Source organism: Periplaneta americana, chromosome 2, assembly GCF_040183065.1.
Source record: "Periplaneta americana isolate PAMFEO1 chromosome 2, P.americana_PAMFEO1_priV1, whole genome shotgun sequence".
NCBI classification, from domain to species: Eukaryota; Metazoa; Arthropoda; class Insecta; order Blattodea; family Blattidae; genus Periplaneta; species Periplaneta americana.
Genome location: NC_091118.1, coordinates 181,737,881 through 181,751,334, shown reverse-complemented (window position 1 = coordinate 181,751,334; position 13,454 = coordinate 181,737,881). Strand labels below are relative to the sequence as shown.

At 35.2% G+C, this 13,454-nt stretch overlaps 1 protein-coding gene across 2 annotated transcripts in view; it reads left to right on the top strand.

Annotated features, from left to right (window-relative positions):
• LOC138694887 (protein dachsous-like) overlaps positions 1 to 13,454 on the top strand; it is a 378,336-nt gene that overhangs the window by 284,320 nt on the left and 80,562 nt on the right. For both annotated transcript variants that reach the window (XM_069819056.1, XM_069819055.1), the window contains exon 10: positions 7,269 to 7,788. In XM_069819056.1, coding sequence (XP_069675157.1) covers positions 7,269 to 7,788 — 520 coding nt within the window. The remainder of the gene's footprint in view (positions 1 to 7,268; positions 7,789 to 13,454) is intronic.

Sequence of the window (13,454 nt, the reverse complement as noted above, 5' to 3'; positions counted from 1 at the left end):
ATTAGTAAAGTCCTAAGTCCTTAATGGCGACCGTTTCAATCTTTCTTTTATATTTCTCTTTCTAGCTTACTCTCCTTCCTTTATATTCTCTTTCTATTTTTTTTTATTTTATACTATCTTCAGTGACCTCTTCATGTATCTTCAGTTTGTCTTCATTTTTTTTAGTTCATCTATCTTCATCACTCTCAAAATGGTTTCCTAAATTTTTTGAGCAGTACGGTAGAACTCTTGACTCAACCCGTTGCAGAAGATGCGACGAGCAAGAAACGCTTCCTCACGTCTTGGGTTTCTGCCATCATGGAGAATTGCTCCGAATCAACAGACATAATACGGTTCGTTCTTTCATCTCAGCTTCAATCCGTCAGAAAGCTTCCTATGAGGTTTATGAGGAGGTTGGTTGCGTCTCTTCTGATGGCTCTACTAGACGGGCTGATATCATCATAATTGATCGACAGAAGGATAAGGGTGTCATTCTTGATCCCACAATCCGTTTTGAGATGCATGAGCAACAGCCACAAGAGGTGTGTCGTGAAAAAAAAGTCATATATGAGCCTTGTTGTCAGCATCTTGGAGCACAATACCACATTACACATTGGACAGTTTTTGGGCTCATGTTCGGTGCCCGTGGCACGATCCCACGTGAAACTTTAAATCAACTTAAACAATACAAAATTTCTGATGCAACGATTGGTGCCATAGGATTTCACGTGTTAAAATCATCCTTAGCTATAATTAGTAATCATTTGTACCCAACAAAATTTTTATTGTAAATGATTTCCTACGTTTTCTTATCTTAATGTTTTTTCTTTTTCTTTCCAAGTGTCACAAAATTGTTTTGTTTACTTATTATTCTTTATGAATTGATTAGTAGGCCGATCTATCGAACCCTTATTTAGGGCGGCTTTTGTTTATACAAATTATCTATCTAGAGGGAAAAGCTACGTAAACAGAGAGATTGCAGTGAGCTTCATTACCGGCCTAGCTTTCAGAACGCCTCAATCTTCTCGCAGAAGTGAAACATTGTATAGGAGTTAACACATGCGACGACACACCAATGCTGTCAGGAGTCTACAATTAATTGGCGATATCCCTTAATTCTTTCAAGCAATTAATTTGTTAGAGCCTAGTTCCATGCGTTCCAATGACGTAACTTTGGCTTCTTTCGACTTCCCTTCCGGCGCCAAAAAAATACACACAAGAATTCCAACTCGATGTATGTTGTAAAAGAGGGATAGGAAATTTGCTGGAAACATTTATAAAGCAACAAGTCAAAGAATTAAAAATAGGACTAAAAAAGGAAGATTTATGGATAAAAGAGATGTGACGATGCCACGTAATAAGAAAGAATGGACAAAGGGGGAGAGAAAAAAATGGAAGAAAACGTTTATAGAAAAATGTGCCAAAATGTGTAAGGCCATGCAAATTCGTGCTAATGTTACGTAAATGCTTTTGTTACAAAACTAAGAAATATTTGACGTGAAAGGCGGTGAGTTATTTTGATATTTCAAGGTTGGTGTAAGAGATATACCGGATGTTCCAGGTGTATTTCGTGGTAACTTAAGTCCATATAAATCTCAGCCCCGCCTTTGTTAATTTTCCTGTATAGCAGAACGGTAAAAAAAAAGCATTAAGCTCTCCAATGAATTAAAACATATTTTATTTGATATGATCGTCTGCATTGCTAGGTTACAAACCAGCAAAGTTATCGGCGACTGAAAGTGGGCAAAGGAAAACAATATGTATAACAAAGACAACACATACTTTTTCATCATAACAAAACAGTTCGTTTATTATTTTGACATAGTTTATGGCACATTTTTTGAGCTAGTAATTAAAATACATATGTATGATGAAGACATAATCTCAAAATGAACACGTTTTATTTAACTTACACATTGTACATATTAAATAGATGTGTGGGGTTATTCTAAAATCATGAAATACTTCAATGTTCTCTAACTTTGTTAAGAAATAAGTTCATAGAGAAATAATTGCTGTTTAGTTCATTTTCCTTAGCAACAATATTGAAACAATTGAAGTAGAAGTCCCTATGAAAACAAAACCCCGTTAATTACGAATAAAACTGTGTCGTTGTGTTCATACAAACTAAAAAGTTAAAAGTCTTGGCTTTTGAATAAACCTGTGTCCGTATTTGTGATGTATGAAATAGGTATTTCACCTGATATGCCTGGTTGTTTACTATGGTTAAGGTCAATAGACGGGCAATAAAAATGAAAATTATTTCTGTTATGAACTCTATTGAATTTCTGCACATACTCGTATACTTAATATGGCTTTGAAGGAACCCGCAGGTTCATTGTCGCCCTCACATAAGCCCGCCACGGTCCCTATCCTGAGCAAGATTACTCCAGTCTCTACCATCATATCCCACGTCTCTCAAATTCATTTTAATATTATACTCCCATCTACGTCTCGACATCCGGAGGTTACATTTGTTGTTTTATATTTGATTTTACATAGTTGACATTTCGGACCCTATACATCCGAATATTTTATAAGATTTTATTGTTTTTGAAATGTGATATAGAATTTAACTCTAGTGGCCTTAGTTTTATTATTTTATTGGTTCGTTTTGAACATACCTAAGGTCGTAGGACTGCTCGCTTTTATGATTGTTTAGAAATCACTTTGTGTATACTGCATTTGTATACCTCGTTTTACCGTGACAACGCTTTTTAGTTCTTTTAGCTCTCTGATTGTTGTATTACTTGTGTCTTTGTTGTATGACGAATTTTAGAAAAGGGCACAGCAACTGATGCGCCCTTTTTAAACCCTACTACTACTAATACGTCTCGACCTCTCCAAAGGTTTTTCCCTCCGCTCTCCAAACTATGTATTTCTGGATTCGCCCAAACGTGCTACATGTCCTGCTTATCTCAAACGTCTAGATTTAATGTTCCTAATTATGTTAGGTGAAGAATACAATGCGTACAGTTCTGCGTTGTGTAATTTTCTCCATTCTCCTGTAACTTCATTCCTCTTAGCCCCAAATATTTTCCTAAGCACCTTATTCTCTAAGAACCTTAACCTCTGTTTCGCTCTAAAATATTTAACAATTATCAACAATTAAAATTATATAATAAAACTTATTCAGTGATTCTATTCGTAAAATACCAGAAATAAAACTATAACAAATATTGTAGTCATAAGGAAGAACATAATTAGGAAATAATTCGATCGCCATTACAATGCCAAGTCCATTGATTTCAATTATTAGATAGTTCGGAAGATGTTTTTTCGTTAACACATAGTTATCTTTCTTTGCATTACATGTCTAAACTCTGGCATTGTACGATAAAACATGATGGGACATTTCATTAAGTACATAGCCTATATATGTATACAGGGTGTCTCCAACCTTTACGGTCACAGTTATAGAATTGTTAGAGCAGTCTATACTGAGCATTTTAGGACCCAGTGGTCGGAAATGCATTTTTCTCAGGATCTATAAGATCTTGAACAAGTAATAAGTTTGAAGAAAATTTTTGCAAGCTGCTTTAATTTTTTTTACACACATAAACAACTTACATCCCATAGCAACTGTTCAAAGTGGTGTTCACCAGTCTTGATACATCCAGAACAATGCATGACATTTTGCTCCACTCTCTTAAATATCTGGTGTCTGTTGTATAATGAGGCAGGCAGGTAAGAATCTGTTGTCCAGGTGATCATGGATATGAAGTGGGCAGTGTTACAACCACATTCTTTTGCAAGCAACAAGATATTTAATGTTTTATTTCCAAAACAACATACATCTCATAGCAACAACTTAGAGCTCAGAACAGTTGTTGAAAGTGGCGACCACCTGTCTCAATACATGCATTACAACGACGCATGACATTTTGTAAGCGGTAACAAATATCACCATATATATTGAATACCGGATCCTTCCCTGGGGTAAAAGGCAGTCGAAACGTGGTGCCTCGTTCTGGTGCCGAAGTCAAGGAAGCAGGTAGCTCTACCTCCATGCCCCCAAGACACCTTCTTGAAGCATATAGAGAATACTTTTACCTTTTACCTTTATGTCCCCAAAACTGCTTCGCGAAATCTAAATCGAAATACCTTCGCCTTAGCCTATATAGGCTATATTTCGGTGTTCATTTTTGTATAAATTATTTTCATTATTTCTGACTATATAATCCTTCTTTCAAGTTATTTCCTCTCCTAGGACCATAACCTTAGCTTGGGTGTTTTTATACCTTGTTAAAACGGCCGGTACGTTAAATCTTCTTGTTTCAAAAGTAACGACTGCTTGCTATTGAAGCACTCAACAACACAAAAGGAAAAGAAAAAGCTTTTGGAATCGCGAGGAACGCCTAAATTGGACACGAAGAGAGATTTCCCATTACCACGAAAAGACGTACAAGACCGCTTGAAGTGGGGGAATGATGACCGAAATGGAACAGAAACGTCCCCTCCCCCATTAGCAGTTAATGAAATATTGATGTATAAGAAAATTTGTTTTATTACATAACTTGCAAAATTTCTCACTGAAATGCAGTTTAAGTTAAAGGTATTAAAGGTATTTGAAAGAACAAATTGGCCATAAAACGATTTTAATTATTTTTTTCTTTATTTAATTACATTTGGATTTCTATTAGATTGGTTGGTGTCCACACCTGTGGAGTAACGGTCAGCGCGTCTGGCCGCGAAACCAGGTGGCCCGGGTTCGAATCCCGTTCGGGGCAAGTTACCTGGTTGAGGTTTTTTCCGGGGTTTTCCCTCAACCCAATACGAGCAAATGCTGGGTAACTTTCGGTGCTGGACCTCAGACTCATTTCACCGGCATTATCACCTTCATTTCATTCAGACGCTAAATAACCTAGATGTTGATACAGCGTCGTAAAATAACCCAATAAAAAAAAATAGATTGGTTGGTGGTGTAATTGTTAGTTTAATTTGTATACATCAGACGGATTTAAAATCTTTAGTTGCTAGTTTTGAAGGATATTAGTTTAAAATTAACTTAAAGCCTTTGAAAGATATTGAAAGTGTCTTGAGATTGTGAGGAAATAAATTTTAAATAAAATGTATTTCATATTATATCGCGAACTGATCATGAGGCCCTTTTCATCCTTGAAAGAAAATTTTCATATTCTAAGTCGACTTCTCGATTTCCTATTTTCTTCAAACCATGAATTTATGAGATATAGTAGCATATGAATCATATTTACATACTTAAATTTCCAGAATTGACATTTTGTTTCTACCTTCCACATCTAATGGCAATATATCGATGGTGTTTGGGTAAAGGCAGATAAGTCATAAAAATGAGTTTGAGATAAATGAAAATTAAATTCGGACCCTTATCGCAAACAATTTTCCACACAAATAAAAAACATCAAATGTGTAATTTTACCTTTAATGAACTAATTTATTAATATATCCGTCAGGTCTTTTTTGGGCTACAGAAATTAATAAAGCTGCAAATAGGTGGGAAAGAGCATATTACAATTTTATTATAGGCTATTCGTTGAGATTATATAATATTATATACCTAGCTCTAAATCGTTACCTTCAATTTTAAATTTTCTAAAATTTTTGATTAAGAAAACGATATTTCCAGAAGGAATAGACAAAGATCCTAGACTATATTGTTGAGGTAGGTCTTTAAAGCATTCCAAAAGAATCATGCAGATATTTAATTAATTGTGCATTTTATTATATAAATGCTTTACGGTTGTTAAAAATTGTGCAAATTTGATATTATTTTAGCCATTTTAATATTCAGAATAGTGTTTTATAAAGTGTTGTGTATGTATATTACGCATTAAAAGTTTTGTTCTTTTAGTTTTTATAGTAGCCGAGATATAAAAGAAATGAATCTCACTAAATTTTTGCAGGCCAATGGTAGGCCTATACTTCCCCCTTCACTATATTTTAATATGTAGAAACTCGTAAAACACGTAGTCTATATACTTCGTTTTATTTTACAGTTGTAGGTAATGAATTTTTTTTTCAGTTATTAATTCAAAGTTTCAGTTAGGCCTGAAGTATTTATATATGCTTTATTCATTTTTGTTAGTCCACACCTGTAGAGCAACGGTTAGCTGGGCTAACCGCGAAACCAGGTGGCCCGGGTTCGATTCCCGGTTGGTTGAGGTTTTTTCCGGAGTTTTCCCTCAACCTAACATGAGCAAATGCTGGGTAGCTTTCGGTGTTGGATCCCGGACTCATTTCACCGGCATTATCACCTTCATCTCATTCAGACGCTAAATAACCTAAGCTGTTGATAAAGCGCCGTAAAGTAACCTACTAAAATAAAACATCTTTTATGCTCGACCATGCCGAAACGTAGTAACTATACACCTAGTAGCAGAGTTTTAATGCTTGTCATTAAAGTACACCTACTCATTAATGGTCAGGTCTTTCAGCCAATGACGACTCAGGTTACAACTGTTCAGCCAATGACAGGTCAGTTTTCTACCGTTATAAAACCGCAAGTATCGATTATTCTCGGATATCCAATCGAAAGAGAATTAGCGAAAAGTCACGGAGGCTGGAAATCCAATACTGTCGCAGAGGGTTATGTTCTGTTACTATAATAATTAGCGTTAATTGTAAATAATATTCAAATAAATTCAATTTGTCATCTCATTTTTCAATGTCTAATTTAATTTCAATGTTATCTCTGTAGGTTCTTATGGCCTAGCAAGGTCAATGTGCACATCTGTTCCTCGGAAAAAATCAATTCTTTCGCGTCTGCGCACATCTCACAACATACGGAAGATTGCTGAATGTCAGATACAATTAAAATTAATAATATCAAGTTAGAAATATGGTCCGAGCATAAAAAGTCGTATGAAACTCGCCTATAATGGTAATTAAGAAGCTCGTATGAAAATTATGAAACTCGCTTGCGCACGTTTCATAAATATCCATACTCACTTCTTAATTACCTTCATTATAGGCTCGTTGCATAATGTACTATTGTTACATATAAGCTTCCTTTTAATAAATACTTTGTTATTATTGTTAGAAAATCTAAGTAATTTTTTAACTTACTGTTATCAAATTCAAGCGATATTTTGTACAGAAGTATTATTCCTGTTGTTCACTCATACACAAGACAAACGAAGAAACACATGTAAACACAGTACTAGAGGCTGCTTCATTGTAGCGTCAGCTGTTATGGCTCGCATTGCTCTCCGTAGTAAGAGAAGCTAATATGACCGACGTACTCCTGACTTGTATTCAAAGCCACCAAACGCAGGACTCTAGTAATACCGTGTACTTGTTCTTCACAGGTTGTTCGACCATGAGCGTCAAAGTGTCTACAACTTCCAAGTGGTCGCAACGGACGGAGGCCGCTATGACGCCAGGTCTCAGAAAGTTCCAGTCCAGATCACAATCGGAGACGTCAACGACAACAAACCCGTGTTCTCCCGCTTTCCGTTCAGTGCCGAGGTGCCGGCCTACACCCAACCCGGCCACAACCTGATGCGAGTAACAGCTGAAGACCAGGACGAGGGCACCAACGCCGAGATAGTGTTCAGTTTCGTGAACGAGCCCCTGAACAACAAGTTCAGGATCAACCCCAACACTGGCATCGTTACAGCTGCATCTAGTCTGGCCATGGAATCGGGGAAGTTGTTTCACCTGGAAGTGCTGGCCAGAGATAAGGGGAATCCGCCCCAGAGTGCTACGGGACTCATAGAAATTAAAGTGGGGGAGAGTCCTGAGGGAGCTTCCACACTCAGGTTCCAGAACGCATCCTACGTTGTTCATCTCCCTGAGAACGCTCCTGTTGGAAGGGATGTAATTCAGGTAAGCAAGTCTCATATTTTGTTGGCTATACATCATATCGTAGAATTAATATAGATAGAGAAAAATCTTTTCTGCACACTATCCCAACCTTAGTTCTACTTCTCACTATCCTCTGGAATACATTTTTAGGGTTGCATCTGAATCAACTTTCATCCGTCTTCAAATTCGTGGCGTGAGTCACTGAAATGTTCGGCTCTTATTATTGAATTAAGTTAGGGGAGCAAGCAAACCTTTGTGATTAGTTGAATTGCTAGTTAGATACCGTATTTACTCGAATATAAGATCCCATCGATTATAAGACACTCCTAATTTTTTCAATTATTGTTTCATAAAAATATTTTGTTTGCGATGTATTAGATACATAAGAAAATATCGGTAATAGAATTTCAGTGCCGTATTCTGAGACAGAAACTGCAAGTTTTTCAGAAAATCGTTGTCAAGAGAATACAATAGATCCTTAAATCAATAGAGAACGGTACGCGGAATATAGTAGACTAATCTATGCAATTGAAGTCCGCCGAGTTAGCTCTGTGGTAGCGTGTCTGCCTCCAGACTAGCCGGCCCGGGGTTAGAAATGTTCATGTAAAATTTCTACGTCGGCACTAGAAGAGATGGCGGTGCACAACTTCTAATCACTAGATTGTGCACCAATATGCCTGGGTTAAATCCCAAATCTCTCCGCAGTGCATATGAAGAGAAGGCATATGTCACTGTTGATAGGATGGGGACGTTAAGACTGGCGGCCCCCTTGGTGCTATTCGACAGGAGTAGGCTACGTGCCGGGACCGGGTTTCCCCTTCTCCCTTCCTCATCTTCATCATCATCACCCATTCCAGACACTACACTTACACGAACACTTACACATACACTCACCAGTGCACGACATAACGCTTCACAGATACACATCATGTACAGTGTGACCCGCCGAAGTGGTGTACAACTAGAAAAATGTGTCACAGTTCTGCCATCTATCCGCAGTATCCGGAACCCGAATCACGCAAGTGAAGTGGGTGGGCATTGGATGCACGCACACACACACACACACACACACACACACACAGTCTATACAATTTTTTAATGTTGTATGTCTGATGTGTGACATTTATGATATTGAGTCTTTGTTGCAACAGCTACTGACAGTTTCTCTGGTAACAGCTTTCAAAAATAGTTCTACATAGTTATTTATGGCAGTAATTGATATTAATTTCACAATACAGCTGTTAGAGAAAGGTTTCATACTTTTTTCCTGAAGAAAACTAGCAATTATTTAATTTTGTATCACTGGAAATTCTTATTTTAAATTCAGTACGACGAGACATTGAAAAAAAGTGTAAATTTTAATATGTTTACAGCTATTGTAGTCCGTAATATTGGAAGGAATTACATGAGGTATTTATAATATTATTGGGTCGTTGTCATCATTGTTAGTGACAGTTTGTAAGTTGTCAGAAACTATTCACATGCTTATACATCACAATAACTTATACAACTGTATTTTATAATAGAGTTAGAGAAAGCTTTTATTTCTTTTTCTAAAGAAAACCAGTAATTTTGTAATTTCATAGTGCTTGAAATTCGGATTTCAAATTCAGGAGGACAAGAAATTAAAAAAATATAAATTTTAATATGTTTACAGCTATTATAGTCCGTAATATTGGAAGGAATTACTGAGGTATTTATAATATTATTGAGTCGTTGTCATCATTGTTAGTGACAGTTTGTAAGGTGTCAGTTTTCAGAAACCATCCACATGCTTAGCCTATACATCACAATAACCGTATTTTATAATAGAGTTAGAGAAAACTTTTATTTCTTTTTCTAAAGAAAACCAGTAATTTTTGTAATTTCATAGCGCTTGAAATTCGGATTTCAAATTCGGGAGGGCAAGAAATTAAAAAAAATGTAAATTTTAAAAGAAAGCTGCCAGCTATTTTTGGCCCTCACACCTATACGGAATTCGTGAATGTGCGTACTTCCTCTCCTACGAGGTCTGGGTGGACCCAGAAGCAGGTTTTAAAGCTCCAAGTCGATATATACGATTTTAAAGACGACTGAATAGATTGAATATCTTATCTATCATCTTAAATAAGATACCCGCTACCAGTTCCTGAGATGTGATATTGGAAAATTTAATGTGTTGATTGGATATAATAGATAGTTTGTGATGTTTCGAGCAGTCAGCTTTTGAATAATTTTCTTGTTTTATTTTACCAGCGCTCTTGATTTATGGTTTCGTCATCTCAATACAATATTATGCAAATACAGGCCGTCGTCACTTGATCCTCAGCTATGTAAAGAAGCCCTCCTCGTGTTTTAGAACAATTGAACACTTTAATTAAATAAGGAGCTAAGTGACAGACACGCAAAACGTTGTCTACCGGTGGAATTCAGAAACACAAAGAGATTCAAATGTACTCTTCCACAAATAATTCACATTAATGATGTATATAAGACGCATACACATTAATTTCTTTTGGTGTACATGTCTTCATTAAGAGCCAATTAAAACATGAAATATGATATTGTAGGCCTTCTCTGCAGCGCTTGTACTGTTAGCGCTTTTTTTTTTTTGTAAAAATTTCCGTTGCTTTATTTATGTATGCAGTGTGAATTGTAGGAGGACGAGGGTGAGGGAAATTTCCCTCCTAAGGTAAAAAATTTCCCTATTTCCCTCCTAAGACAAAAAATTTCCTTCTGCGCTATTGTGTTAATTAATTAATTTATTTTTTATTTATTATTTTGCTAATAATTGTAACATAAAATATAATATATACAGAAAAACTTTAGCTCGCCCCTGAAAGAGTAGAACTCGTGCTCAGGGGCGGATTCCTGAATTGAAATTAATAATTATACTGCAATACAATTTGTCTTATGTCTACTATGCAATTATAGTATATAAATTTAAATTTACAATTTTTCAATTTCTATAAAAATCCATACATAACTTTTTAAATTTAATATTAGAACTATTAGAATTGACAAGATTAGGATATTTAAATATAAATTTGTTATATATTCTTTGGCCTAAATTACTACTATAATTAATTAGTGTAGCAGTGTTGCATTTTGGTTCAAACAATTTTAAAGAATTCATACCTTTTGTTTCATAACTAATTATGAGAATACAATTCAAAATTATTTGGATTTTTATATATGAATTTTATTAATACCATATACTAAATTTGTCTTATTTTAAGAACATTAAAGTCTAAAAACAATTTCTTGGGATGGAAAATCAATAGGTTTATGAAGACATATTTTAATTATTTTTTTCTGTAATAAATAAGGTGGATTAAAATTGGATTTAAATAAGCCACCCCGTCCTATAATTCCATACATAATTACCGATTGAAATAAAGTTAAGTATATTATGCGTAATAAACTTATTGACAAGTAATTCCTCAATAAACCAAAATAATATATTATTTTACGTAATTTATCAATTCAATAGTTTTCCCAAAATACGCTGTGAAATGTTTCACTTTTTTTTTTGAACAGGAAGCAAAAACGAGCAAAATTGTATTAAACTTTTTTGTTTGAAATATCTCAAAGAATAACCTCTTGAAATTAATGGTATTACTTACGGTTCGCCCTGTATATAACAGTATTAGGTACATTGGCAGAGAAAAATCATCCATGCTCTACACAGGATTCGAACGTGCGACCTTTTAACTTCCACGCAACGTTAGCACTGTACGTTACATCTGATGCAAGCTCCTTAACAAACAATCGCAAAATCTACCGTCCTCAAAAAATTGTTTAAATATTTTATAAAAGAACTGTAGAATCTTGATATACCAAAGGAGCTGTAGAAGTTACATATTTGTTGACGCTAATATGTGGGGAGAGGGAGGGTCATTTTATGGCGGAGGTATACATTTCACTTTCTCGCAGACAGTTACTTCTTTTGTCATCTATATTAAAGCCTCAGAGGTTACAAAGGAGTCTTCCGACACTACGTATGTTGCCCCACTATCCAAGCAAGTCTCCCTTTCTCTCTCTCTCTCTCTCTCTCTCTCTCTCTGTCTTTTTTGCTTATATCTCGTTTTTTTATGCTTGACCATATTAGAAGACTAATGACGGCGAAGAAAAATAATTCAGAAAGAATATTATTTCATTTAAGGCCGTATAATTGGAAATAAACGTCGAAACACAGCTTCTGATGTGCACTCTTTTCATTGCGTCTGAAGATGTATGGTCCTGGTTACAGAAGGGGAAAAAATTGTTACAAGTATATACTTTGTATTTTGGACAGCAGTGGTCATTTCTAAAATGAACACCTCCTCCCCCCTCATTCCGTCCCTTGCCAATCCTCTTTGCCGAGCCAAAAATGTTGAAGACTTTCTGAAGTCTTAAGAAAAAAACGATAACTAGCTTTGCTCTCAGCATTAAATTCTTGGTTCGGACGGAGTACTAAATTATATTATGTCTTCCAGAATAGGGCTGTTAAAAATATGAGACGTTGGGGTCTCCCTAACATTCTCAAAAATTCCATAATGATTGTCTCTTTAAAAGTCCTGGTGCTGCGTACATGTGAATGCCTTTTCTGTTTTTAGGCACTTTATCCTTGTCGGGAGTTAGCTTTTTTGGTCTTTTGTGCAATTCAATTTCTACACACTAGACAGAAAAATGGCGGAACTTTCATTGTGTTGGGTCAGCACGACGCAATCACATCACTGGATATCACATTAATGTTGGCAAAAATTTTTTCAATAGACAACGGGATTCTAATCCAAGATCGTAGTCAACGCAACGTTAAATCATGGGCCTTAGTTTCTGCGCAGATATTTAATACTAGTATCAATAGTAATCTATACTAATAATAAATCTGTAGCCGAAATTTTTCTGGTAATTTTCGATTTTCCAAAAATAATTGGTCCTAACATATATAATTAACCATCCTTAAACTGAAAATCGCTTTTTTGAAATTTTTGTTTGTATGTCTGTCTGTCTGTCTGTATGTTTGTTACCTTTTCACGCGATAATGGCTGAACGGATTTCGATGAAAATTGGAATATAAATTATGTTCGTTGTAACTTAGATCTTAGGCTATGTGGCATTCAAAGTACTTTATTTAAAAGGGGGGTTATAAGGGGGCCTGAATTAAATAAATCGAAATATATCGCTTATTATTGATTTTTGTGAAAAATGTTACATAACGAAAGTTTCTTTAAAAATAATTTTCGATACGTTTTATTCCATGAAAAATTTTGATAGGACTGATATTTAATGAGATAAATGAGTTTTAAAATTAAAATAACTGCCATCTAAGGCCGTGTAATGAATTAAAAAACAAATGACTTCGTCTATAAGGGGCCTTGGACAGCACCAATCGAAAGCTATGAAAGATAGCCTACAGAGAATGTTTCTGTGTTTGTATGAAGTAATATCGGAAGCTAAATTAACCGATTTGTATAATTAATTATTATTTCACCACTGGAAAGTGTAGTTTCTCTAGATGGACATGATGCTATAATGTTATTACAGTAACTTCTGATATAATATAATATAATATAATATAATATAATATAATATAATATAATATAATATAATGTTATATAATTTAAGTTATTTGAAGGGTTCAGTACCGTAGTGGGCCAAGCGCCATTTACTGAATACGTAGAAAACAAGGGTTAAAATTAAGTTATTACCATAATTCAGTGGAA